The 26,201-nt window shown below is 53.7% G+C and overlaps 2 protein-coding genes across 6 annotated transcripts in view; one reads left to right on the top strand and one right to left on the bottom strand.

The window, feature by feature from the left end:
* Window positions 1–859: 859 nt before the first annotated feature.
* Window positions 860–4,700, top strand: TPPP3 (tubulin polymerization promoting protein family member 3). 2 transcript variants are annotated; one of them, XM_017824333.1, is made up of 4 exons: window positions 860–960; window positions 2,114–2,305; window positions 3,386–3,539; window positions 3,758–4,700. In XM_017824333.1, the coding sequence occupies exons 2-4, from the start codon at window positions 2,118–2,120 to the stop codon at window positions 3,944–3,946; spliced, it is 531 nt and encodes a 176-aa protein (XP_017679822.1). In that variant the 5' UTR covers window positions 860–960; window positions 2,114–2,117; the 3' UTR covers window positions 3,947–4,700. The 2 variants fall into 2 exon arrangements, with proteins under 2 accessions (XP_017679822.1, XP_017679823.1); XM_017824334.1 differs by lacking the exon at window positions 860–960 and adding an exon at window positions 1,344–1,517.
* Window positions 4,701–14,289: 9,589 nt separating this feature from the next.
* Window positions 14,290–26,201, bottom strand: part of PLEKHG4 (pleckstrin homology and RhoGEF domain containing G4) — an 83,347-nt gene continuing 71,435 nt past the window's right edge. The window contains exons 14-24 of one of the 4 annotated variants that reach the window (XM_017824182.1): window positions 24,925–25,868; window positions 23,011–23,260; window positions 22,150–22,239; window positions 21,516–21,824; window positions 20,515–20,685; window positions 19,823–20,036; window positions 19,109–19,225; window positions 18,755–19,021; window positions 18,004–18,200; window positions 17,365–17,440; window positions 14,290–16,150 (exon numbers count right to left, since the gene is read on the bottom strand). In XM_017824182.1, the coding sequence (XP_017679671.1) occupies window positions 17,399–17,440; window positions 18,004–18,200; window positions 18,755–19,021; window positions 19,109–19,225; window positions 19,823–20,036; window positions 20,515–20,685; window positions 21,516–21,824; window positions 22,150–22,239; window positions 23,011–23,260; window positions 24,925–25,868 (2,601 nt within the window). In that variant the 3' untranslated portion in view covers window positions 14,290–16,150; window positions 17,365–17,398. The remainder of the gene's footprint in view (window positions 16,151–17,364; window positions 17,441–18,003; window positions 18,201–18,754; window positions 19,022–19,108; window positions 19,226–19,822; window positions 20,037–20,514; window positions 20,686–21,515; window positions 21,825–22,149; window positions 22,240–23,010; window positions 23,261–24,924; window positions 25,869–26,201) is intronic. The other 3 variants (XM_017824183.1, XM_017824185.1, XM_017824186.1) reach the window with 3 other exon arrangements.

The raw sequence follows: 26,201 nt of genomic DNA, 5'->3' as shown, positions 1-26,201 counted from the left end.
ACCACAGGCTGCCAAAGGCTGTGTTGTTTGAGTCACTTCCCAGCTCCCCAAGTTGCTGATCTGCCCGCAGGACCCCCATGGCAGCAGCAAACCACACTCTGCACCCCCTGTCTGTGCACAGCTCCTGATGGTGCTGTGGCTGGTCACCCACGATGCCCTGAGCCCAGGGAGTGCCAGCAGAGCACTGGGACAGGAACGGGCTCTGGGCAAACAGCTGAGGTGGGGCCATGAGTAAGTGATGTGGGCTGTGTTGGGGCTCCATGACAACCACAATATTTGGGCACTGCCTCAGCTCGCAGCACCCACTGGGAGCCCTGTGTGTGGTCGTGCTCCGGGCTGCCAGGATAGGCAGGCTGGCATGTGGCTGCTCCAAGGATATCCCACTGGGCCATGCAGAGGGGACAGGTGCTTGCACAGCAAGACAGTTGGCATTTGTCCCCACAGCCTGGGCAGTGGCCTTTGGTCCATGGTGTCACCCATCAAGAGGGGACAGTTCCTCAGCGGAGGGGCACGGTGGCTGTGTGGGGCAGGGGACAGGGCTGCAGGGCAGAGCACAGCAGGGCTGCCAGGGGGAGTCTGGGGGGAAAGGGAGGTGGAGAGACCTCTTGGGGTGATGGTGTGGCCTTGTGGGGTGATGAAGGGACCTTGTGGGGCAATGTTGGAGCTTTGAGGGGTGATGGAGAGACCTCGTGGGGTGGAGGAAAGACCTTGTGGATCTCCAGTAAGGTCTTGGGGAAAATCAGAGGGGCTTCACGGGCTGGTGGAGGGGTATCCCAGAGGCGATGCAGCTCCGCCCGGGCTCCGTCTCCCCGCCCCGAGGGCGCTCCCGGCCGAGCCGCGGCCCGGGGGAGGCGGGAGGGGTTGGCTGGAGGGCGCGGCCCGCGGCCCCTCCCGTCGCTATGGCGGCGCCTTAAACCGGCGGCGGGGCCGCCCCCCCGCCTCAGAGCGCGGCTCCGCGAGGTGAGTGACCGGGCGAGCGCGGCCGCGCCGCGGACGGGACCCTCCGCACTCCCCGCACCCCCGAACCCCCCGAACCCCCCGCGCCCCGCTGCCCGGCCCGGGGCCGCTGCGCGGGGAAGGGGGTACGGGGTGGGGGGCGGCGGGGACAGGCGCTGCCCCGGCACCCCCCAAAGCGCCGGCTGTGACCCCCCCCCAGCCGGGAGGGGACAGCCCCTGCTCCGCGCTGCGGGGCCGTGCGGGGCGTTGCGGGGCCCGGGCGCTGGGAGCCCGCGGGATCGCGGGGCCGGGCGGCGACCGGCGGCATCCCCGCCCCGCCGCACCTCCTTAGCGACGGTCGCCAGGCAACGCCCATCCTCCCTAGCGACGGTCCTAGGGACCACTCCCCGGCCCTCGCCGAGGCTCCGGGACCCCTCCGGGCATCCACCGGGCGACGTGCCCGCTCTGCATCTCGGTGCACCGGGGCCCCCCTGGGCACTGGAGCTTTCCTGGGTACCACCACGCCCTTGCCGAGACGCTGTGGGTGCTCGGCGCGTGGTGAGGGATGCTGAGCCGGCAGGGTGAGGCTGGCGAGGCGACGGCAGACGGGGAGCAGGGATGGGGAGCAGCCTCGGTGCCGTGATGAGGCGCAGGGGCCCACTGGCAACTTGGCACCCTGAGGGGCACCACGCTTGGCCCAGCCCTAGGGAGCAGGGCACAGGGACTGGGGTGCTGCAGCTCCGTGCAGGGGGGATGCAGGCAGGGCAGAGGTGGGGCTGGCGGCAGAAAGCGGTGCCGGTTCTCCTGATCTGCGAGCGGGAGAAAGGCGGACGCATTGCGTCATTCCCGGAGCGTGCTCCCGAGGGGACAGGCTGATGTACTCACTCCTTGCCGGCCCCCAGAGCTGACAGCCTGGCTGCTGACAGCTCTCGACCAGGAGCCTCTGTTCCCCAAGGCACATTCTTGGCTGTTGGCCTCGGGGCTCATCCGAGCTTGCCACCAGCCCTCACCCCACGCACGCAGGCACTGATAACACCTCGACCCTGCTGCAGCGCCTCCACCCTCGCCAGCCCTTCTCCTCCTCCTCCTCCTGCCCTCAAGGACCCAGGAGCAGCCAGCTGAGCTCTGCCAGCCACAGCCTGGGCAGTGACGGGCCCCTCTGCCCCCTGTCCTGCAGCCCCATGGCCGGGAACGCTGAGATGGCATCCCTGGAGGAAAGCTTCCGCAAATTCGCCATCTATGGCGACACCAAGGCAACGGGGCAGGAGATGAATGGGAAGAACTGGGCCAAGCTGTGCAAGGACTGCAAAGTCACCGATGGCAAAAGTGTCACCAGCACCGATGTGGACATTGTCTTCTCCAAGGTGAAGTAAGTGAATGGGATTTTTGGGGCCTCCAGCTGCCCAGAGGGTGGGAATGTCCTTACAGGGTGGGCAGGGTGGCAGTGCCTGGGTGTGGGGTCCCTGCAGAGCTGTGATACCCCAGCTGTGCACCCAGGCTGTCCATCCCATGGCATGGAGCTGCAGGTGCTGCCCTGCAGTGTCCCTCCTTCAGGGAGGCTGTGTGGCTGCTTCTGCAAGACCTAATGATAAATTAACCCAAATGTGGGGATGGAAGGCTCAGATTTTGTGCAGAGACTGTACCTCTGCTCCCACTCCTGCCATTGGGATGGGCCTGCCTGGCTCCCCTCTGAAAAGAAGGTGCCTTGTGATGTTAAGGGGTGTCCTGTGCGACGTGGCCCATCCCTGGGCCTGGCCAGCCAACGCCAGAGCTTGAGGAGGACTCTGGTCCATGGAGATCATAGAGGCAGCTTGAAGGGCTAAAAGGCACCTGGAACTTTTTTGGGGTCCCTGGGGACACAGTGACACCTGATGCTCTGCACCAGGGTGCAGGAGCAAGGATGGATGGAGAACCTACTCCATCCTCATGCTCTGTCCAGGCATCGCCTTGTTCCTGGGTGGGGTCAGGAGGGGCTGAGCACTGGGCAGTTTTTGGGGTGCAGGAGGGCAGGTTGCTGTGCTGAGATGAGGACCAGGAGCTCATGGGAGAGATGCTCTGTGCACATCCTTCTGAATTCGACCAGAGGATTGATGCCTGCCAGGGGAGGGAGGGTGCTGAGCATCCCAGGCGGGCTGGGAGCAGTGGAAATGGATGCACGTCCCCTCCTGACCAGCACCCAAGTCCCAGAGCACTTCCATGCACCCTGGCTTTTGGCACCAGGGACTTCAACAGCATGTGGCTGAAAAGCTCCTGGAGCTCAGCACCAGCTCAGCACCAGCTGTGCTCAGCCCAACCCACTCAGCTGCGATTGCTGCGGTGGAATTTCAGAGGTGGGTGAGGGGCCCAAGGCTGGTGGAGAACAAAGACAGGCTCTCCCTGATGCAGCTCATCCCATTTGGAGGCACAAACTGAAGAGGTGCTGATGGCAGCCTGGGTTTTGTGCTTGCAGAGGGAAGACAGCCCGTGTCATCAACTACGAGGAGTTCAAGAAGGCGCTGGAGGAGTTGGCCCCCAAGAGGTTTAAGGACAAGAGCAAAGAGGAGGCGTACGAAGCCATCTGCCAGCTGGTGGCAGGGAAGGAGCCCATCAACGTGGGTGTCACGGTGAGTGAGGAGCCCCTCAGCTGCTGGGAGCAGGAGGGATGGTCAGGAGGGGAAGATAGAGCTCTGCCCACAGTGCAGATGCTTCCTAGGAGACCCCATGGCCCTGGGGGTTGCGTAGGGCACAGGGGGCTGTGTAGGGCACTTCGGTGGGTGTCAGGAGCAAAGGGCGAAGGGGACAGGGCACGTTCTTGACTCCTGTGTCCCATCTCCCCATGCAGAAAGCCAAGACAGTGGGGGCTGTGGAGAGGCTGACGGACACCTCCAAGTACACGGGGTCCCACAAGGAGCGCTTCGATGAGAGCGGCAAGGGCAAGGGCAAGAGCGGGCGGGAGAACATCGTGGACACCAGCGGCTACGTCAGTGCCTACAAGAACGCGGGCACCTATGATGCCAAAGTGAAAAAGTAGGGAGGGGTGCCCGTGGCGCCCACCGCCCCGGTCCCTGCTCGCCCGCCGTGGGGTGGGCGCTCACGTCAGCCCTGGGACGTGCCCGTGTGAGGTGGGGCCCGGGAGGCTGCGCTGGGGCCAGCCCCAGGCTGGCGGGATGTCGGCCGCCCAGCGCTGATGTGATTGGGAAAGTCTCCGGGCCGTGTGCTCTGCCCCAGCGCTGCGTCTGTCTCACCCTGTGCTGTGATCTCCCCATCCCGTCCCGTGTCCCCCGCGCTGTCACCCCCAGTCCCACACCACTGGCAGCGTCCACCGTACTAACAGCACTGCTCCTCAGGGCTCCCCCGCCCCGCTGGCACCCAGACCTTCCCTACCTCAGCCCCGGCTTTCGGGGCACCCTCCCCCGTCCCACCGGGGACCGCAGCCTGTCCTCCCTGCAGACCTCACGGGGACCTGCCTTAACCCTGCACCAATTACACCACAGCCACCTCCTCCTTCCCCACCGGTGCCCTCACCACGGGGCTGCCTGGCTTTGCCACTCGCCCAGCACCACGGAAGGCTCAGACCCTGCGGTGCCGTCAGTGCCGGAGCTGCCGGGATGCTCCTGGCCCAGCCCCAGGAAGCATCCCGGGACAGCTTGGTGTCGCCTGGCCACTGGCAAAGGTCTCCGACCTGAACCCCTGCGGCCTCCCGCTGCCTTCGTGAAGCCCAGACCAAAGGATGCTGCAGACCCACGCTGTAACCCGGCTCTGCAATAAAGCCCCTCCGCACTGACGCTCCGCTCTGGTTGTGTTCGCGGGACCGAGCAGGGACAGCCCCTGTGGCCGCTCCCCCCACCCGGCACAGGGGGCTCGACCGGTCACGCCGCCCCAGGAGAAGCCGTGCCGGGGGCTCGGCCCTGGCCACCGAGATTTTGGCAGCTCCTGGCTGGCCCCGAGTTGCCTGAGCAACCACAGGCACACAAACACGAGCGCCTGGCTCCCACTCCTGCTCTGTTTGCAACCAAACACACAAGCTCCTGGTAACGATCCCTGGGAACAGGCTGGGCTCCAGGATGGGACGGCAGCTCCGGGATGGGATGGTCACTCCGGCGGGTGTAGGTGTTGCCACCCCGATCCCAGGCATGGCCTGAGCCTGCTGAGGTGTTGCCAGGATGACAGTGCCAGGCTTTCCAGCTAGGTGCCTTCCTCCATGATCATTTGTTCAGAGCCAGGCTTCCTAAATAACCCACAGGAACTATTTCCAGGTGCCTGAGCTGTGGCACTGGCACTGCCCAGGCCGTGAGGGATGTTGCCAAAGGCACACACGTGACCTGGGCAGGCTCACTCCCTGCCAAAGCACAGCACTGCACCTCTGCATCCCACCTGCAGGGACACCTGCTTTGGAAAGCACAGGAGAAGGAAGAGGTTGTCTTATTCTGGCCTGGATTCATCCCCATCCCCAGTGAGGGCCTAGCAGTAAGTGTCTACCAGTGGTAGGCTGGGGTGAGGGCTGGGGGATCTTAGCCCTTCTTTGAGCAGGTCAGAGGGATTCGTGGCTGTCTATCCCTAAATCCTCTCTCTGAGCATCCAGTGTTCATCCTGGGAACACCTGTTGCTGCAGGGGGAGGGACTTTGTTTCTTTTCCCAGCTCCACAAACGAGGTACAGAATTCCCAGGGCCAGGTTGCCCTGCATGCCTCGAGGTCCATGGAGGTGATTCAACCCTGTCCTTGTGTAGCCTGGAGAAACAAAAAAGTTTTGGGCAGAGGTGAGCAGGTCAGGCCCCATGGGACTCGTCCCCTGCCTGTATGCAGCCCCTGTCAGGACCTGGCTGTGGAGCACAGGGAGGTGTCAGGGCAGTTCTGAAGGGCAGTTTTGGGTACTGACATGTTTTTGATATTGGGAAAACAGGACTGGGAATCATAGATGTCTGGAATGGTTTGGATGGGAAAGGACCTTAAAGGACCACCTCATTCCAGTCCTNATTTCCCTGCTAGCCTGATGGACAGCGCTCTCCAAAACACACAGGCAAGGCTGTAAATCCTGTTCAGACAAGATTCAGAGCACAGTTTGTATCACCTAAACCTGGGACTCAAACTTCAAACTCCTGTCAGTGCCCTGAGATATTGGTTTGACCACGAGTGTTCCAGGCAGTGCTTCACTGCCAGCTCTGTGTTCCAGCACCGTGCTGGAATATTGATTTAGTATCATTTTAGAGGGAATTCAATTAACTAAATTACCATCTTCCCAGCATGGCATGGTTCCAGATAAAATGTTATTATCCAGAACTCATGCCCACATTTTGTTAATGTAATAACTGCGGCAGGGTTGTAAGAACACAGGGGCAGATGGAAGCAGGAAGACGCGGAGAAGGAAAACAAAAAGCAGATTATTTGATTCACAAGATTTAAGTACAGCACGAGATTTCATACAAGGTCGAACTGAGCACAGTCCATGGTTAATGTCTATTTTGTTCCCTCTAGAAAACACAACTGTGCAGTTGCTCTGAGCTGCAGAACTGCCCAGAGCCAGGTGCTGAGGCACTGATGAGCATCTCCCCAGAGGGGGTGATGGTGTGTTCCTCATGACTGATGCATTTCTCAGCTGGGAGAGGCGTTTTGGGATCAGTGGGGCTGCCCTCTTCAGTCAGCTGCTGCAGCAGGACAGTTTGTGGCCACCTCGGCAAGATTGCTGCAGAAAAAAAATTAAAGGGTGAGCAGGCATTGGGGAGGGGGCACCTGTTGTAGGGATATTTTCCCCAAACTGATACACTGATTTCATCATGGAACCATAGAATGGTTCGAGTTGGAACAGATCTTAAAGACCATCTCATTCCAAAGCCCCTGCCATGGGCAGGGACACCTTCAACTGGACCAGATTGCTCAAAGTCTCATTGGGGTGCTGCATCCTCCCCCCTCCCCCTTCATTTGTGACCAATCCAGCCTGGCCTTGGACACTTCCAGGGATGGGGCAACCACAGCTTCTCTGGGCAACCTGTGCCAGTGTCTCACCACCCTATTGAGCCACTGTTGCTGAACAGAAGCAGCTTCTTTGCAGCCTGTGAAGCCACTGCAGAGGTCAGGTCATGGCTCACAGTTGCCAGGGGCTGCCACCCCCCCAGCCTAAAGGTGCTCCTTCCCTGCTCCAGCACATCTTTAAGTGCTCCACCACTTGCTCCACAGCTTACATGGGACTTTTCCCATCCAATCTTCTTGTTCCAAAGGAGGCAGCTCCAGTGCATGCTGTTCCCTGCATGGGAATGGCATCTCAGTCCTGCCAAACCAGCCCCAGGAGAATTAGTGCCAGAGAATTAGACCAACAGGGTCTAATGGCTGCAAAGTGCCTCAGATCAGCCTGCAAAGAAGTCACATCCTCTGAAGTGACTGGAACAGCTTTCTGGGAACAACGAGATGTCAGTTTGGGTCTTCACCAAAAATGGCAAACACCACACAGCCACTTGGCACGGTTGAAGCCAGATGGAGACACAGCCTCAGGGGCAGGTAAGTGCAAGGAACGTGGCCTTTAAACACCAGTCTTTATGAGTGGGCAGGAAAGCAGAGGCCTCTGGGGTGGTTGGCACTGGAGCACAGGACAGACGAGGAGAGGCCAAGCTGGGGTGCTCAGCCCTCGGGAAGACCCCAACCTGAAGGAACTCCTGCAGGACCAGCAGGTCCAGCTGTTTCCCCAGCGAAGCTTGCAGTGGTGCCACAGGCTGCTGAGGCAGAGGAGACCTCCAGATGTCAGCTGCAGGTCTGCTTTGTGTGATGAAAAGTGACGCTGCCCAAACAGAAGGGCCTGCAGCCACTTCCCTGGGTAACGACCTTGCTCTGGCCCAGCGCTCGCTCTCGGCTTGGCTCCACACCAGCCCCAGGAAGACACTTTGCAGCCAGCCTGCAATTCCCTGGCAGCGGAGGAGCCAGAGGGCGGAAGGTGTCTCAGCCAGTATTTATGTTGTTTGCATTGATCCAAGCCCCAGACATGAAGCTTTTTTTCTCCTTCCCACTTGTCTCTTCCCCTTGGCTGCTCTCCGGTCGCGCTCCCGCAGCAGAGGGATGTGCCAGACCTCACCCCAGCCCTGCCTCAGACACCCACCTCCTCCACCGTTCCAGGCAAACCCAGAACCTCTCACGGGCTGATGTCCCACCTTGCCAGCAAGATGTGCAGCCCAGAGGGCTCAGATGGGTGGTTACAATTAATTTAGCTGTAAAATGTGTTCTCTGCCCCCAGGGTCACTTCCCTGGAGTGTTTCTAAAATCATCTGGGGTCATGGCTGATGTGCTTCATGCTTTGACAGCACTGATGTGCCTGGGATAAGGGATCTGACTCCTCCAAGAGATCATTTTTCTCTGGGATGACCAGAGATTTGACCAGAGATACTGATGAGGATGGATTACTCTGCTCCTCAAGGACACAGATTTGTTCCTAGAAGAAGGAGGCAGTGGATGCCAATATGCCCAGGGAGGTTTTAGCTTTTCTGTGCCTGTGCAGGATCACCAGGAAGAGCTCACATTGCTGTTGTTCCAAACATCTGCTCCCCCAGGGATCATCCCTCCTCGGAGGGCACTGTGCTGGTGCAGAGCAGGTCCTTGATCTGGGGCCAGGCAAAACAGCTTCCCTACAGAGCTGTACCTGCACTGCTCCCTCAGTACTTTTCCATTTCCCTGCTAGCCTGATGGACAGCGCTCTCCAAAACACACAGGCAAGGCTGTAAATCCTGTTCAGACAAGATTCAGAGCACAGTTTGTATCACNAAACAGTAAAATGTGAAAGGCACCGAGATATTCCGGCGTTTTGGCAGCGAGCTCAGGTGATGTCAGGAAACAAATCTAAACAGAAATGTTTCTATGGAATTTTTTTTTCTCTTTTTTTTTTTTTTTGGAGACCTAATTGGAAACAGATTTTTTGCTTTGGATTTAAACATTTCCCTGCAGCATCTGAAGTGCTATTCCCTGCCTTATGCATGTCGGGGTCGAGGAGCTTGAGGAGGGCAAAGCTGAGCATCCTCCTGCTCACGTTGTTGCTGCAGGTTTAGACAGTGGGCTCGGGAAAGTCGTGCAACATTATTTTCCTGGGATTTTTGCCTAGTAGGCCTCAAGGTAAATTACAAAATCCAAAGGGGCTCCTGCCCACTGAGCTCCATCTTTCTGCCCTCATGAATCCAGCAAGGATTTCTTGCACCACTGGGAGGGAGCTTTGAGAAGAGTGAGGAGCTCAGGGTGGGTTAATATCCCGACTGGATGAGCTTGGACTCTTCTGCAGGTGGACTCTGCTGGGAAGGGGTTGTCACTGCCTGACTCAGTGCATCAGAGTTAAGACCCACCAAGTTTAAAAAAGCCAAGTTTTCCACTGGATGCAGAGTCTGATGTGATGTGCAGCCCCCACAGCCGGGGCAGGGCAGGGGACCAGCAGTGTGGCCATACCAGTAGCACCTAAACCAGCCCAAATACACCCACACCACCCGGGAAATGAGGACACTGGAACAGCCACGGCACTCCCTGATGTCCCTGCAGACCATCCAAAGGGTGGGAAGTGCTGCTGGAGATCTTGCTGTGGAGAATCCGGACTCGGATCCTTCCAGGGCTGGACATGGGACTCGGTGAGGATGAAGATGGTGGTGGAGGCAGTCAGGGGAGTGTTTGCTCTCCGTTTGTTTTCCCGGGAATCAGGAGGGGCCATCTGACAGCTGACCAGCTCCTCTGTGTGGCAGCGGCTGGGCCAGCACTGGTGGGACATGAGGGGTGTCAAAGAGAGCTGAATATGGACTGAAAAACTCCACAGGCACCGTCTAAAAACGGGATCTGTCCGATAGCAAAGCTTGGAACTGTCAACTGGTTCACAGTGCACAGGCTGGAGAGGACAACAGTGACCAGGCATTTGTTTATACAGTGTTTATTTATTGAAAATGAAAATATCCTTATTTAATGTTTTATTTTTCAGAAAATAAATAATTATTTTTCTACCTTATCCCAAAACACCATCTGGCTGCCTTTCTTCCACCCTCCCTGTAAGATCTGTCATCTAAAAGCATCCACCAGGGCTTTGACACACCTGTAAGTTTTTAATTGCAGAGAAGTCAACCCAGAGAGAAAGTCAGAGAGACTGACAGCTCCAAAATTATAAACCTGACACAAAACCCAGCCTCCAAACCACCGTCTGGGATGCTTATTAACAAAGAAATTAAATAAATCAGCTGCATGTCAGCTGAGACTTCCAGGAATAACACACAGAATGATAATGGCTGACCCTAAGGGAATGTTAAAGACATACAAACTCATCAGTGAGCTGTGGCATAGCTTTGGAATGCAGTTATTATTGTACAGATTTATTTATATATTAACTTTTAATGTAGAAATTATTGATATACATAAAATACAGATATTAAGGTGTGGAGTTAGCCTGCATTCGTATTGACATTCCTTTTTTTGTTTTTTTAATGCTGACCTTGTCCCCAGAGTGAGCTTAAAAATATTATTTTGAAAGAGATTTAAAATATTTAGGAATTAATAAAATATTAATATTTATAAAATATTAATAAAATATTAAACTATTTATGACCACTCCTATATCTTTATCTAAAGCCCTTTAAATTTTTTTTTTTTTTTAAAAACAAAAATCCTGCCTGATAAAACTGATTAGTTAATTTATGAGCTGTCATATTCCAGGTTTCCTTGGCTTTTTTTTATTCCTTGGATCTTGCTTCTCACCTGTTTCTCATCCTAAGACAAATGACACAAACAGCATCTAATTAAAGAGATCTGTCACGTTAGCATTGTGTTAATTATTGGCTTTTAAGATAAATTGCAGCCCTGCCCCTTCCTCCAGGCCTTTGGGAGGGTTCAGCCTGATGGGATGGGATTAATTTCCTTAGAGCAATGGTAGGGAGAAGGGGTTTTGGTGGTGGTCCCTCTTCCACTGTGCCCCAAAATTCAGAAATATCAAGATTTTAGTGTCTGGTTGGTTTTCTCTTAAAATTTTTCATCTTTCTTGCTTGAAAGGTTGTTTCATTGTTTTTTTTTTTCCCTGTGTTACATTTAAATATTTAATTTGCTTTGAAATTGTTGGGCAGTATCAGCAACAAGTTGATCATATGTGTGAAAACCTCTCAGCTAAGCACACTGTGAGGGCAACTTAACTGTGCTTCTCCACCATGAGTTTTGATCATCAGTGCTGTCTAGAGCTACAAACTGACTCTAAAAGCAAGTAAGTTCAATTCTTAGATGCATTTAGAGTGGGGTTTCCCCCCCCTCCTTTTCCAGACATGCTTTTGACTCCCTGTTTGTGGCAACTTGCATGAGAAATAGCCTAAAAACATTCCAAGCATCAGGTGTCATCCTCCCCCACGGTTTTTTTCTGCTGTAGGAATTGTGTTGTCCACTGTCAGTACAACCTCTGGCTCCGTGGCTGTGGTTGCTGTGCTGCAGGCAGGCTTTTTTTCAGGCTTGAACTGAACTTTTCTGTCTGTTTTTAGTGGACAACAGATTAAACCACGTCCACCACAGAATTATTCAGGTGGGAAAAGCCCTCTAAAAATCACTGAGTCCAACAATTCGCCCAGCACTGCCAAGCCCACCACTAAACCATGTCCCCAGATGCCACACCAAATGGCTTTTAAATCCCTCCAGGGATGCTGACTCCACCACAGTCCTGGGCAACCTGTTCCAATGCCTGACCACCCTTTTGGTGAAGAAATTTCCCCAAATATCCAAATTATCCAATTATTTCGTCTTGCCAAGAGGATTGTGACTGACATAGTAATAAATATCTGCACCTCAAAATCCTAACTAACTGTGGAATGGTGTGTCCAGGGGTGTGGGGGAATTTATGTGGTGCTTATTTTCATTTTACTGCCATTGTTTGAACATTTTAAGAGAACATGTTTTAAGAGAACATGTTTCTGTTCGCTGCTCTGTGTAACAACCCCAGGATAGCTGTGAACTGGGTTGTTCCAAGGGATTACACCATTAAAACCCTCACAATTTGCTGATTGCCACGACCCAGGGCCACACAGACACACGGGAATGGAAGGTAATGCTCCAGGTCATTTGCCCCATGCTTTTATTTTTCACCACGGAATGGAAAATAAAATGCAAACCCCAGTGGGGTTCTAAAATAAAATGTCATGTTGTTTCAGAATTTACAGGTCTGTTCTTGCCTCTTGACACGTTTTCCTCTTTGGTGTGAAGGAACCAGGGAGTGTCACGGGATCTGCAGAAGAGGTAACTCATTTTTATGTCAGGTATTTCTCAAGCCTCAAAGTCAAGTCGCTCCATTTCCTGAATCTCTGCTGTGGAAAGAAGCTCCTGTTCAGGATCACTCTGATAATTACAGACTATTTATTGACCAAGATGATTTTGTGTTTAGGCACCTTCATTTTTACACACAGAGCTCAAAAGTTAGATTTTCTCAGCTCTGCTGAATTGCATTTATTGTATTAGCATTAATTTTGCAGCCACAGCCTTTCTTGGCAGGCAAAGTGGGACTTTTCTATGTGGCTTCCCTAGACTTTTTTTTTTTTTTTTCATTCTTAGATAATATTGTCTGAAGAAGGATGTAAAAGAGTTTGTGTATATAACTCTGGCAAGGTTTGTCACAGGTATCCAAACAAATAATTGTCACATTCAACTCATCTGCCCTGGTCAGTGAGCACAGAAAATGTTCCAAATTTCACGCCTGACCTTTCTGTAAGAGCTCATTCAATGGTCACCACTTGAGGTTTTGGTTTTAATTAACTAGTTAAAAAGAGCAGCTGCTGTGCTTGAGGACAATTTTATGCTGCCTGATCTTATTGAATATGAATATTTTAATCTGGAAAAGGTGGGATTGCCCTTTCTGTTGCTCCCTGAGAAGGTTCAGTTTGCCTGCAAAGAAATTCCTCCTAGTGGGACACCACTGAATTTACTGTCATGTGAAATGGGGAAGTGACAGTTATTCCTCTTCTCCTATTCTGTGTCTGCATAAATGGAAATATTAAATGGACATCTGAAAAAAAGATTTAATCTGCTATTTAGCTACAAGTGTTTTTTATTGTAATTACAGCATAGTTTTGCCTCGTGCCAGTGAAGGGCGAGTCCATACAGGCTGGATGCATGAAATGTGTATTTTCATCCATTAATAGTTGAATTTCCTTTATCCAAACTCTGAGGTTTCTTCTGGTTTCTAAGCCTTTTTTCTTTTTTTTTTTTTTAATGAAATTGTCTCAAAAATGGATTGGTCCACTGTCTGCACATCTTTAGCAAAAAGGAAAACTGCCCTTCTCTTCAGATTTTTGTGTTTTTTTTTTTTTTACAGCAGGACCAGCAAAGTCATAGTCCAGCTGAAAAACACCCCACCTGCCCCCTCTGCTGGTATCTCTGCTCCGAGGCTGAACAAGGTTTTCCAAAGCTGCAGTGCTGTGGAGGAACACGGGGGATGCTGAGGGAGGGCCCTCTCCCTCCACAGGCAGATCGATCTGTCAGATCTGTGGGATCCATCAATCACCAGAAATCGAGAGGTCTCAAAACTCCCCTGTCCTGGGAATACCCCACATTCCACCCAACCAGCCTTCTTGCATTCCCCATCCCTGGAAGTGTTGGATGGGGCTTTGGAGCAACCTGGTCTAGTGGAAGGTGTCCCTGCCCACAGCAGGGGGTTGGAACGAGATGGTCTTTAAGGTCCCTCCCAACCCAAACCATTCCAGGATTTTATGGCTCTAACACCTGAATGGCCAGCCTGGGAACTGGGGTATAAACTGGGAAGGGCCAAGCACAGTGCCATAACTCACTAGCAGGGAGTCGTGTTCCTGGGAAGGGGGGATTTCCCAGCAGTCCGTTGAGCCTCTCAAGCTTATTCAGGGAAAATGCCATGATGGACTGTCCACAGGAGGTGTTGTGAGTGTCACAGAGCAGTGTGGGATCCCAGCTTTTCACTGTCAGATTTTATCAATACCCATGGTTAATCATGGGGGGGGGGAAGGGGCAGAGACTGTCACTTAACTTGTAGAAGGGCAATAGCTGGAAAAAGTAGTGAAAAATATCAATTTTGACAAAGATTTTAAGGGGTGGTGCTGAACACCTCTGGTTTAGGAGCTCATTTATTGTGGTTGCACCTTTTCAAAAATGCATCATCTAATCTGGGATTCCTGACACACGGTCCAGACTCTGTGGAAGTCAAGGAAGGCAAGGGGAAAAGTTCTATTTATGTCAATAAAAGCAAACTTTTTTCATATTGTTTGAGTGCCAGATACGAAACAGGGGGAAAAAAAAGTTTTATGTACTTTTCAGTATTAAAATGAGAGGCAGCACCAGCCTCACCCCAACAACCTGTTGGGTTGGGTCAGAGAAACATTGCTTCACTCTGCCCCCAGTACTCTGCTGCTGAAACCATGACACAATGCAAACAAGAGCCATACAAAGAAAATAACCTTTATTAAATCAATCCAACCCTGAAAAAACAGTATCAGGTAAACAACTTTCCAGCAATGCAGAAACCTTTGAAACTGAGAAATTCAGGAAATTTCATGTCCCTCTTGTTGCATCAGTAAATTCTCTCCCTCTCACAACATCACCTATTGCTGTCTTGACAGCTCCAAAAACCTTGCATTAACCCAGCAATTATCTCAAAACAGTAATTTGTAAAATATTCCCTGTGCAACTGTTTCACACCCAATTTTGTGCAAAGGTGTCCAACTGTGTTCTCTTCGCTGTTTGAAAAAAGAACAAGGTTTTAAAAAAAACATCCAGCTTATTAAAAATAAACAAGTGTTTTATATACAGTACAGGAATTTCCAAACCTGAAGGCACACTGTCTCCAGGGCGGCTGTGGGGTGTGACACCCCAGACTGCAGTGCTGCACTGCTGAGGGGAGAAAACTGCAATTTATTGAATAAAGTACTGCTCCATCTTCCTCCTGAGGCCAAATGTGACACTCCTCTCACACCTGGGGGAGCCTGATTTATAGCCCTGCATAAACCAGGAGTAAACAGGAGCTTGGCAGCAAATAACTACTGTTTCCAAAAATGCTAATTTTCATTTCCTCCAAGAACAGGGAGGGTGTCCCGGCCTCGCAGTGAGTTGGGTGTTACTCGTGACTCAGCCACCCTGGAACACAGGGCACATTTATCCTCCAGTTATGCTGCATTACTTCAAACAACATGCACTTAAGGTTCAGCATTATAATCAACACTTTCCACTCAAAACCTGTTGGTCTCAGATGCCAGCACCATCCAAAGCTCCTCAAACAAGCCACGACCGTGCGACTGAAGTACCAGGAGAGGGGCTGAGTCAGAAGTGAAGCAAGCAGCCAGTCACCCCAAAACCAGGGGCTCAGCCAGGACAAGGCACAACAGAGCCTGAACGGAGCCTCTGGGACCTGGCCCAGCAGGGAGAGAGAGACTTGCACTGGGACAGCAGCTACAAGGGCTAAGTGGCTTAAATCAGAGCCAGGAACTTTGGTGGCCTGTGCCTCCAGACCTCCACCAGAACCTCTTCCCCTGCTGGCTGCTCCAAACTCCTCAGCCTGCCTTGGCATCCCACTGGCATCAGGGGAGTCTCTACCTGGGAAATTTTCCCGTTTTCTGGCAGATGTGCTGAGGATTTCGAGGTTCAGCTGGCAGTTGGTTAGTGCAGAGATGGCACAGGGAGAGTGGCAGAGCTGCGAGATGGTTATGACAGAGATTAGCTCAGCACTGAGGCACTGGAAGAACCATCTGAAGAAACAATTCACTACAACAATGAAACTGCTTTTATTAAAACAGAAGTGTTAAGCCAAGAAAATAAATTATTGCTATAATAGACATATTTAGAACATAAGGAAGGACGTTACATCTTGAGTCCAGGTCAATATAACCCTGAAATAGAAAGTTACACTACTTTTCTTAAATACCTCAGTTTCATTTCATGCCCTTCCAAAAACTTTATAAAATGTGCAGCTTACACAACAAATAGTAACAGAGTCACTTGTAACAAAAATCTGTACAGCTCTTAGCTTTAAAAATAATACATTTTTTTTTTATCCAAACTGTTATGTTACTTATTACTCATAAATATAGGGGCAACAAGTTTTGAATGCCCAAGGTCCCATCCAACACCAAAGCTATTAAGTGTAGTTGACAGAAACCTTCTTGGGAGTTCCCCCCAGGCAGAGGTCAGGTTTTGGGCTGTTTGAAAGAGCCTGAGTACGGGCCAAAAAAAATCTTCATGGGTGAAGACTGTCTCCTTCTGCTGGTCAGAGGCCTGGGGTCTTCAGGGAGTTTGAAATGGCAATCAAACCTGGAACACAGCACCGTGCAATGGGTTAGACCGGCTGCACTCCCGTGACGTGGCAGGAGCCCACAGGTCCCTCTGTCCTGGCCAGCAGTGACTTTGCAAAACGCTTGAAAACCACCATTTGTCCGAGCTCAATTTTGGTGGGGAAAGAATGTTTTACTGGAAGAGCCTTGCAGGAGAAACACGGCTCTTCCCCCACATGGAGATCTGTCTCTGTGCCTCGGGACTCGCCCAAAGCCTACACGGGCCAGCAAACCTGAGGCTTCTGTGGCCACTCCAAAAGTCTTGTCTGTGACTCCCCAGAAGGGGCTCTGGATGTTAAATTTGCACCTTGGCTAGTTCTGTTCAGCTGATTATGAACACCTGCAGATCACAAGCCACGGGCCTGTGTGTGTGACACCCCCACGGTGCCAAACCTACAAGCCATCTGCCACCCCGTGCCTCCATCACTCAAGCCCTAATCCTGCCCCTGGCGTTCGTACCCCTCTGCTCCCTGTGGAAAGGGAGGCTCAGCCCTAAGGACAGAGAGGAGAGCTGAGCCAGGAGCAGGCTAGTTTGTGTGGCCCTTGATGTGACACTCCAAGGGCTGCCACCCACATGACAGAAGCCCTGCTTGGCTTCAAGTCCTGTCAGGGTTCACCCTTCCTCAGATCAACAGTGATTTCCTCACGGACAAGGCATGCTCCCAAAATCACTAAGTACAGGAGCAACATCTGGCAGCTCCCTCAGGACATCCTGACCATAGCCTAGCAGGTTCCTCTGCCTGACCTGCAGTTTCCTTTGGAGGTTCAAAGGGAACTGTGGGATAAATCCAGCTTGGGGAGAATACTGTGGACTCCCCAGGGCAGTTCAGAGGGACTAGGAGCAGGATTTTGGCAAACAGCCACCAGAAACAGATTAGTGGTTAGACAGGAGGGCAGCATTCAGAGGAAAGCAGCTCATCTGAACACTGGTGACTAGGTGGTGCTCAAGCCTCTACTACCTGAAAGAGATTTTGGTTGTTCTGTTTCTGCAAGGCAGATGGATCAGACTGGCTGTTCCAAGTGTCGGCTCCATGGGAGCTGGTCTTCTCATGGATCAGAGCCTCAGAGACCAGTCAGGAATGCATGGGGAAAACTCACCAAGAAGCAGAGGGTGAGGTTCCCCTGACTCAGAGCTACTGACAAACCTGACCAGCCCTCAGAGCTGCTGGAAAATCCCCTTCAGGGGCTACTTACAACAACTCCACTTCCTGAGGCGGGGCCGAGGGGCTCACACTATTCTCGAGTGACTTTTGGTGACCTGGCCTGCTTTCTGCAGAGGAGAGAAGCCAGCATTAGTACAGGGTTAGAGGACAAGAGCATCAGGATACGATCTAGTGGGAAGGCAAGCAGCTGAGAACTCTCAGGAACGTAAGAGGAGACACACTGACATCTCAGAGCAACAGGCTCCTGCTCCTCCATCTCATTGCTCCCCAAAAAAGGCCCAAACCTCCCAGGAAAGGAGCTTGGCAGCATCTGCAGCAGAGCTCTAGCCATCCCAGCAGGTAACATATGGGATGTCATCCCAGCCCATGACAGCGTTATAGTTCCTGTTTGTGCAGCATCCCCTCCTTGTGCAGCCTCCAGCACTGCAGGTCCTTTCCAGCTCATCTCCTCGGGGATCTTGGCCACCACAGGGGTGGCTCCCGCACCAGAGGGGCTCTTGTCTGCCCCAGAGGAGCCAAGTCTCTGCAAGGGGAAATGTCACTTCCCCACAGCGACCCCGAGCCCAAAAGCAGCATCTTCAGTGCCCCCGTGAGAGGCAGTGGCTGGAACCGGGGAGGCAGTTGCAGGAACAGGCAAACTGAAGAGAGTGTTTTGGCTGCTTGCACTTACTGCAGAAATGTACTGGCTGTTTGTGAACCTGGGTCTTCCCTCCACTGCAGAGCTGTGCTGTGGGCCTATGGGCACGTAGGGGGGCGAGCCCATGTCTTCACAGAAGCTTTCTTGTGGGACGTTGGAGACACAGCCGCTGTCGGAGCCGCTGGAGCCGGTGGCTGACATGCAGTGCGATGACTCTGAGCTCTCTGTTGCTGGGGAAAGAGAGGAAGGTCACTCTGATAACCATGAATTTGGCCTGCATATGACCTGTTTGCAGAGGCACTGGCCACACAAAGCCCACAGATCAGCCACACTCCTGTCTTGGCCTCTTTAAAGCCCCAGGCAACAAAACAACACAAGGAAATTGAGTCATAATGATCCTGGAGATTGGTATGGGCTGGCCAGGGAAGTTCACACAAGGGAAGCCAAGGGGTCACTGGACCAGGCTGATGAGGGCAAGGGACAGAGTGCTTCATACCAGAGGGGCAGAGAAATGAGTCCCCAAGGCCACAGCAGCACCAGTACTCAGCACCAAGGCTGCCACGGGTATGGCTGCAGCTCAGCCAGCACCTTATAATCCCTGTGTCTGAGTTAACTCTCCCTGTGGAAGCTGAAACAGAGCTGGCATGGAAGGGCAGGGCCCTTGTGCCCCTGTCTGGGGCACTGCTGTGACCCCAAAAGCCTGGTCTGAGTGCACAGTGCAGAGCAAGGTGAGGGGACAAGCCCACCCCTCCCAGGTGCTGCAGAGCAGCGGGACCGCACGTACTCAGGGACGGTTGGCTGCTCGTCTCATGCTCCAGCTCATCCTCCTCAATGCAGGTGCCGATGTCAAAGGGGCATCTGGGGGGCAGGACTTCTGGCAGCAGAGCCTGGTTCACATACATGTGGAGGTTGAGGGGGCCCAGCAGGGAAGAAGAGGAGGAAGGGTTGTATGCAGTGTGGGTGCTGCCAGCGGAGAGCTGTGCTTGCGTCCTCTTGAACGGGTTGGAATGGTCAAACTGAGACACTGCGATCGATGCTCTGGTCCTGGCACCTGTCAGAAAATATTAAAAAGAAAGCCCTGAGAACCAGTCCTGTCTGGCTCACACAAAGCAAGGTGGAAGGCACAGCTGGCACCTACCTCTGCCTTTCATGATGTAATCGATAGCACGGTCATTGATAGCTGCCTCGCTGGGTTTGATGTCCAGGAATGGTTTGTTACCCACACCCATGGAGACCATCTCCTGCATACGGATTTCTGGAGAGGAAGAGACCCACAGCCACATTATGAGGTTGATCCGACCCTCCCCACAGGCATTACACAGCTCCAGGATAGAGCACTCCTGAGCTTGGCTGCTCCTGAACTGCTGAGATTGGATCTGTTCTCCCCTTGCTCCCCATCCCTGCAGAGTCTCCAGGAACAAGCAATCATGCCCTGCTCTGGCCAAGTAAGCTCAGTGCCATGCCACCTAGCAGAGTCCTGCCAAGCAGGAAGCCTGGGGGGGAGAGGAGGGACTCAGCCAGCCTGATTCAGGCAGCTCCCACTCCAGTAGTGGCCTAGATCACAGGGAGAGCAGCAAGTCTTTCAGGGGCACAGCCCGTGCTCACTGGGCAGAGAACCCTGTGCTCCTATCTCCCGTTTCTCTCATGGAGTTCAGGTGTGTGTCTACAGTCACACAGAGCTTGGACTGCTGAGTTCCCTGGGGATGAGGGGCAGAGAAGGGACATGCCCAGCCAAGCCCAGCACATGCTCCTGAGGCTGCATGCCAGCACACAGCTGCTTGCTACACAGAGCTGCCTGGGAACAGGCTCCAAACCTACTCAGGACAGCACGAGCTGAACAGGGCTCCCGCACCTTTTGCGGCACAGACGCCCCAGGGAGGAATCACACCTTTATTGCGGGCTGCCTGCTGCCACAGGATCTTGGCAATGTCACTGGTCCAGGCCTGCTTAGTCTCAGCTGAGCTGGCCTGGAGGATGTAGGTGTCGCTGGACTTCCGCCTCCGGAACCAGATCTCAAAGCGCAGGCCGCTGTCTCCAGAGTTCTCCGTCAGACCAATGTCTGCAGTCTGTGAGGAAGAGGAAAAGCAAAGCATCAACCATGCTGCACCAGGAGCAGAAAGGGTAAACTCTGCCTGAACCCTGTGCCAGAGCCACCTCCAGCTTGGCACACCAATGGGAAAGAGCCTGAGGTCCTGTCAGGAGCAGATATGACCTGGACACAGCTGAGCACACATAGCTCAGGCAATTCCCAGTGCTTCAACCAGAGTTAGCACCACTTCCCTGCCACACACACACTGCCTTTCCCTCACACTCCCTGGCCCTCAGAAAACGCTGGCCCCACATCTCACAGCACAGAGAGGGCCTAGGCATTAATGTGTGAAGTATTCACTTCTAGATTCACGGTATGGCTTGGAGAAGGCTTAGAAGTGGTGGGAGCAGCTCCTCTGCTGAAGGTGCTCCTGCTTCCCATTTCAGAGGCAAGTCCATGGGGAAACCAGCCATGGACACCTCCCACACGAGAGGGTGTGGCAGAGCTGCCCTTACCTTGAAAGAGCACTTGTAGATATACACATCAAAGCCACCCTGGATCTTCTTGGGCTTGCTGAAGAGGATCAGATCCTCAAAGAGGAAGACGTGTCGCTGGCACTTCCTACGGCCCAGCCAGATGGTGAACTCGTCCTGACGCACCAGCTGCCCCTGCTCCTTCAGGTTTACCTGGACACAGAGGACATCCTAGTGAGGCTCCAGCAGGATGATCCATGCAGCCCTACACCTTGACTTGGAGAACAGGGTCCTATACGGCTGTGGCCCAGGTGGTGAAGAAGTGGCAGCTACCTGGTATCTTAGGACTCTTGAAGAGGTAGGGCTGCAAGGCATTGCTAGAACCACATCAGGCTGAAACAACTGGCTCCAAGCTCAGGGGAGAGCTGCACCTTTCTCCCAGGCATAACTCACAGATGACTCTCTTCTGGCACCCTGTCCAGATCTGTGACAAACCTCAGGGGTGGCAACTGCAGGCAGCAGCCAGAGCTTTCCCTTGGGGAGGAAATGAATCCCATCAACAGCCAGGAGCACATCTGGGTCAGAAGGCCAGTTCCTCAGTTCCTCCTGCCCCAGACTGATCGTCCTCCACCCTGAACCCTGGAGTTTCTGCACTTTGCATGACTCTCCTTCAAGTCCCACCCAGACAATTTTGCCCTACCCCGGGCATCAGCATCAGCTTGAATTCCTTCTTGCAAACTGCCTGACCCTCTTTTCACCAGCTCAGAAGAGATGAAAGGCCCAAAGCAGCCTGCAGGACAGCATGTGCAAGGGCTGCCAGGCTGCCTCCCATCACTGTGGCAGCCTGGCACAGTGATGGGAGTGGGAGTGTGTTTATGACAAGCAGCTCACCCCACTCAGGTAACAGCACCCCGGCTGTCTGTCCTGACAGATCAAGGAGACCTCCAAGCCCCACTGTTCCCTTGCCCCATGCCTCAGTGTCCTGCTAGGCTGTACTGGCACACAGCACCCTGAGCACTGTGGGAATCTGAGGGGAGGCTCACCATACAATCCAAAGACCCCAAGCCTAGAGAAGGGGAAGAAGTGTGGCTCTGCCCCCCTGGGCAGGGGAGGACACCGGAACGTACGTCACAGTCACGGATGGCATCCATGGCCAGCAGGTCATTTCCATGCCGGAGCTGAAACTTCACCATCTCCTCAGCCGCACGGAGATAGCCCAGCTCCTGCTCCTGAGCCTCGCTGCACTCCTTGATCAGGTCCTTCAGGAGCAGGGCGTATTTGCTCATCCGCTGGATGGGTTTCAGCAGGTAGGAGGCCAGGTCCATCTTATCCCCCAGCTGCACCTGCTTCAACTGAGAAATGCAGCAGAGTGAAGGCAGCAGCTTCTCTGTGCCCTCAGGCAGGCACTGACACCCACAGCTCTCCTGACTGGGGTACTCAGAGAAAATGAGTGCTCTCGGAGAAATGCAAGGCCACAGGACCAACACTGCTCTTTGCTCCTTTCCAAAGCCCTCACTGCCCTTCTGCCCTGTTCCCCCCATACTCCTGTGCAGAGACATGCCAGGGAAGCAGAGGGAGCACTGAGCCCACCTCAGGAAGGAAAGCTGAGTTAGTTTAAACAGATTGGTTTAGGACCCAACCACCCTGAGCAATCATGATGCAGGCAGAGGAACTTACCTTGAAGAAGGTATTCCCATGGCTGGCCAGCAGCGAGTCTGACTTCGGCTTGTTCTTACTATACAATGCATACATTCCAAACTGGTCCTTCTGCAGAAGAGATCCATCCTCGGGTGAGACCCACACACCCAGGACACAGTGACAGCCATGCCCCTGGCAGGTTATTCTAGGACTACTTCTGCCTCTCCCAGGTTGCACCAGAGCCTCCTATGATATTGGGAATGACTTTGCTCCAAGCTCATTAAGAGTCAGAGAATGTACTTGTCTTCCTACTGCTACAGTAGCCAGGACTCTTTAATCCACTCTCCTGTCACCCCTTGCCCCTTCCATACCCAATAGTAACCTGGTATCATTCATCCCTGGTAGCAGCAAACATGCATGGGGCAGCTGACCTTAAGACCTGTGCCCTATGCTTCTGTCCAGCAGCCCTTTTCACCCAGAGCAGCAGGTCTGTACCTCTCTGGTCACTGAAGTCATTCCCCCCTTACACCACAGACAGAAGATGGGTATGGGATGCCCCTGCAGAAGCAGGTGGGCTTCACGGAGCAGACATTTTGCTTCCCTGGAAGTGTCTCTTAGTAGCAAAGAGCAACAGGAAAGTCAAAGAGCATCTGCTGCCACCTGGGCTCAGCCTCACACAGCCATCCCAGTCCCACCTAGCATTTGAGCTGGAAGGGGACAAACCAACCCAGCACAAGGCAGTCCTCCCCCTCCCAAAAAGGGCCACAGCCCACTAACACACCAAATATATGGGCACTGCTGGGCTCAGGAGCCAAGCACGTGGCTGGGGGAACCCGACCCCGGGGGGAAGGTGCTGATGGTGTGATGGACCCCGGGGGGAAGGTGCTGATGGTGCCTTACGTGTCGCAGGAAGCAGTGGCTGACCCGCAGGGGGTGGTTACAGCAGCTCTCCAGCTCCCGCAGGAAGTATTGGCTGTGGAAGTCATAGAGTTTCTCCAGGTTGCCAAAGATGACGCTGCGCTTCCCGCGCAGGTCCTGGGGGAGGTCGAGGCGCTCCATCTCTGGGAAGTAGCTGTCGATGATGTAGCGGAGCGACCTCACGTATTCCCGCTCCGTGGTCACCATCTCGTCGATGATGTGCCGCAGTTTGCTGCAACAGCACACACACAGCCTTGGAGGGACCCAGGCTGCTGCAGGGCCACGGCAGCCAGAGTGCCTGCAGAGCACTGCACTACCTCTACAGAGACCCAGCACGGAGATGAGATGATCCCTTAGCACAGTCCAAGCTCATATTAACAACTATCTGTGACAGCTCTGACCCTGAGCCCTGATAGGACCCAAGGGAACAGCAGGAAGCTGTGTCAGGAGAGGTTTAGGCCGGATATTAGGAAAAGGTTCTTCACCCAGAGGGTGGTCGGGCAGTGGAACAGGCTCCCCAGGGAAGCATTCACAGCACTAAGCCTGACAGAGTTCAAGAAGCATTCGGACAACACTCTCAGGTACATGGGGGGATTCTTGGAGTTGTTCAGTGCAGAGTCAGGAGTTGGACTCAATTATCCCTGTGGGTCCCTTCCAACTTGGGATATTCTGTGATTCTAAGAAACCCTGTCAGCTTTCCCATTCAGGGAGAGTGAGCCTCAGGCTGTCTGTGATCCTGATCCAAGCTCAGCAGGGCAGACATCCCTTGTCCTCGTAAAAGCAAGAGCAGGAAACAAACCGTGTAACACCTCATCAGCAAACAGCAGTTCCTAGCATGGGCTGCTCCACACATCTAATGATGCCTCTTAGGTACTCGAGGCTGCCACTGAGAGGCAGTGTAGCACCAAACATAACTCCTCCAACGTGTCCCTGCCTCCCCTGCCTCTCAGCTTTCCCCCAAGCCAACTCCTCTGGTTGTTCAGAGGACAGCACAGCAGGACTGCCTCAGCACCCACGGATGGGGAGGCTGCTGCTGCTCATTCCCTGCCATAAGCTTCCCTGGATATCCCTAGGATATTGGAGCCCCCTTCCAGAAGATTTCACTGTCCCAGTCATCTCACTCGGAGCAGTAACAGTGGTCCCCTCGCATCCGCACTCATCTCTCATCTCTGCCATTAATTTTTAGTTTTATTTTAATCCTTTCCAATGACAGCAGCTGAAAGACCTGCCTGGAGACCCCCTATCAAGAACAGCTCACATCCCTGGCCTCTCCACAGCTTAAGCACATTGAAGTATGACAAAAAATTCGAGACCATCAAGGACAGAGAAGGAAAAGAAGAGCACAAAAGTCAGCTGTTGGACATCCAGAAATTTCAACCCCAAAGAACAAACACAAAGACTCTCTTACCTGTGCAGCTACTGTTACAAGGTGCTGGAAATGCCTCCCTACCAGTCTCAGTCCAGCACTGCCCAAAAGTATGTGGGACAATGCACTATATTTCTGCTCCCCCACTGCACCTGTACCCCTGCTTTGTTAGGTCCCTGAATAGTGTTTCTGCAACCCCTCATCCTCCAATGCCAGCAAGGTTGAGAGACTCTCTCTCCTGGGTCTCCTGCCTGGGAACTGCTCCTTCCCCTCTGAGAGGAATCACACTGTGAGGGAAGAGCAACAGATCCCATTTCTCTGCCTCCCCACCGAGAAAGGTGTCAGGCTATGTGGGGACATCCCTGTGTGCTTGCTCAGCACCACACACGTGTGCAGGAACCATGGAGACACAGCTCTAGCCACCCACCCCATACCCAGTGCTCAAGTAACCAGCTCTGCAGAGCTCCCCACATCTCTGCTGGCTGCCTTTTCACCACCCTGAGAGAGCACCAAACGTCCCAGCCACTTACCTGCCCCAGCTCTTGGCTTCCGAGGCGGAGAGGCAGCCCCTGTGCCCCTCGAGCAGGCAGTCTGCAGCCCAGCTGTGAGCCGCCGGCTGCCGCAGCGCGAACGTCCTGTCCACCAGCTCGGTGCTGCTCACCTCCAGCCCCTTGATGAAGACGCCGGTGTTGCCGTACCTGACCGGCTCACTCCTCTGGCAGCTCGACCACAGGCTCTCCCCACAAGGGAGGTCAAAGCTTTGGGCCTTCCGGAGCACCCTCCTGGGAGGCAGCTTCCCAGGGACTGGCGTGGATGCAGAGGGTGGCTTCACCTCCGAGGTTTCTAATATGCTCTCGAGGTTTGGCTGTTCTTCAGGCAGCTTTGGAGACTTACAGGCCCCGCTGGCAAAAAAAACTCTGCTTGAGTGAGGGCCAGGGCTGAGGGCAGTTTGGCTGGTAACTTCTTCCCCAGCACCAACATCACCGGGGCAGCTCAGGGAGGGTGAGGGAACTTTCTCCTTAGTCCACTCCAGAGAGCAGTTGGACTTGCTGTAACAGTGGGACGCACTGTAAGTCCTGTCCCAGTGGGACCTGGAGGTGGCTCCCTCGGAGTGCCTCCAGTGGAACAGACTGCCAGCCTCACTGCCAGCCTGGGGCTGCTCCCCGGCAGCTGGGCTGCCGTCTGACAGCAGAGACTTCCTTGTTCTCAAGGCTGCTTCGAGTTTCTTTTCAAAAACCAGCTTGGTCTCCTGACATTTAGACCACGCAAATTTCCACTGCTTGAGCCCCTTGTCACTCTTCAGCTCACAGGCCAAGTCCTTCATCTCCTGGAAGCGGGCAGTGCTGATGTCGGGGTGCTGCCCCTTGTAACTCTCCAGGCACTTGATCACATCTGCACAGTGCTCGGGGGAGCTGCAGTCCTCCATGCTGACACAGGCAAGGTGTCGCATCCCTTCCAAGGCCCACTCGTACGCCTGCAGAGTGAGAACAAAAAGCAGCAGCCGGTCAGAGGGACTCAGCGAAGAATAACCCTAATTCCAGTGCCTGAAGACAAGAGAAAGGATCAGTGTGTGGCCATCACAGTTCCAGTGTGAGGGGGGGGCTGCTATTGTCAATGGGGCTTAACAATTCAGCAAAACAAACAGCCCCTTATGCAAAGGGCTTCAGCTGTGCTGGCTGCCCTGCCACAGCCCCACCTCCCCACCAGGTCCCAGTGGCGCTGGCACCCACACTGCTGGGCACGTTTGCCCTCTCTGGGCTGGGGGGCCCAGGGGAAGCTGCTGCTAAGACTGTAGGAATTCACACCT

This window comes from Lepidothrix coronata, unplaced genomic scaffold (genome assembly GCF_001604755.1).
Source record: "Lepidothrix coronata isolate B3197 unplaced genomic scaffold, Lepidothrix_coronata-1.0 Scaffold110, whole genome shotgun sequence".
Classification (NCBI taxonomy): domain Eukaryota; kingdom Metazoa; phylum Chordata; class Aves; order Passeriformes; family Pipridae; genus Lepidothrix; species Lepidothrix coronata.
This window is presented reverse-complemented; position numbering and strand designations above follow the sequence as displayed.

Bases quoted from the DNA above. Each gene is read 5' to 3' on its own strand.
- TPPP3 (XM_017824333.1), top strand. From the start codon at position 2,118: ATGGCCGGGAACGCTGAGATGGCATCCCTGGAGGAAAGCTTCCGCAAA. The intron at 2,306-3,385 runs GTAAGTGAATGG...TTGTGCTTGCAG, and splicing joins ATTGTCTTCTCCAAGGTGAA to AGGGAAGACAGCCCGTGTCA. The intron at 3,540-3,757 runs GTGAGTGAGGAG...CTCCCCATGCAG, and splicing joins CCATCAACGTGGGTGTCACG to AAAGCCAAGACAGTGGGGGC.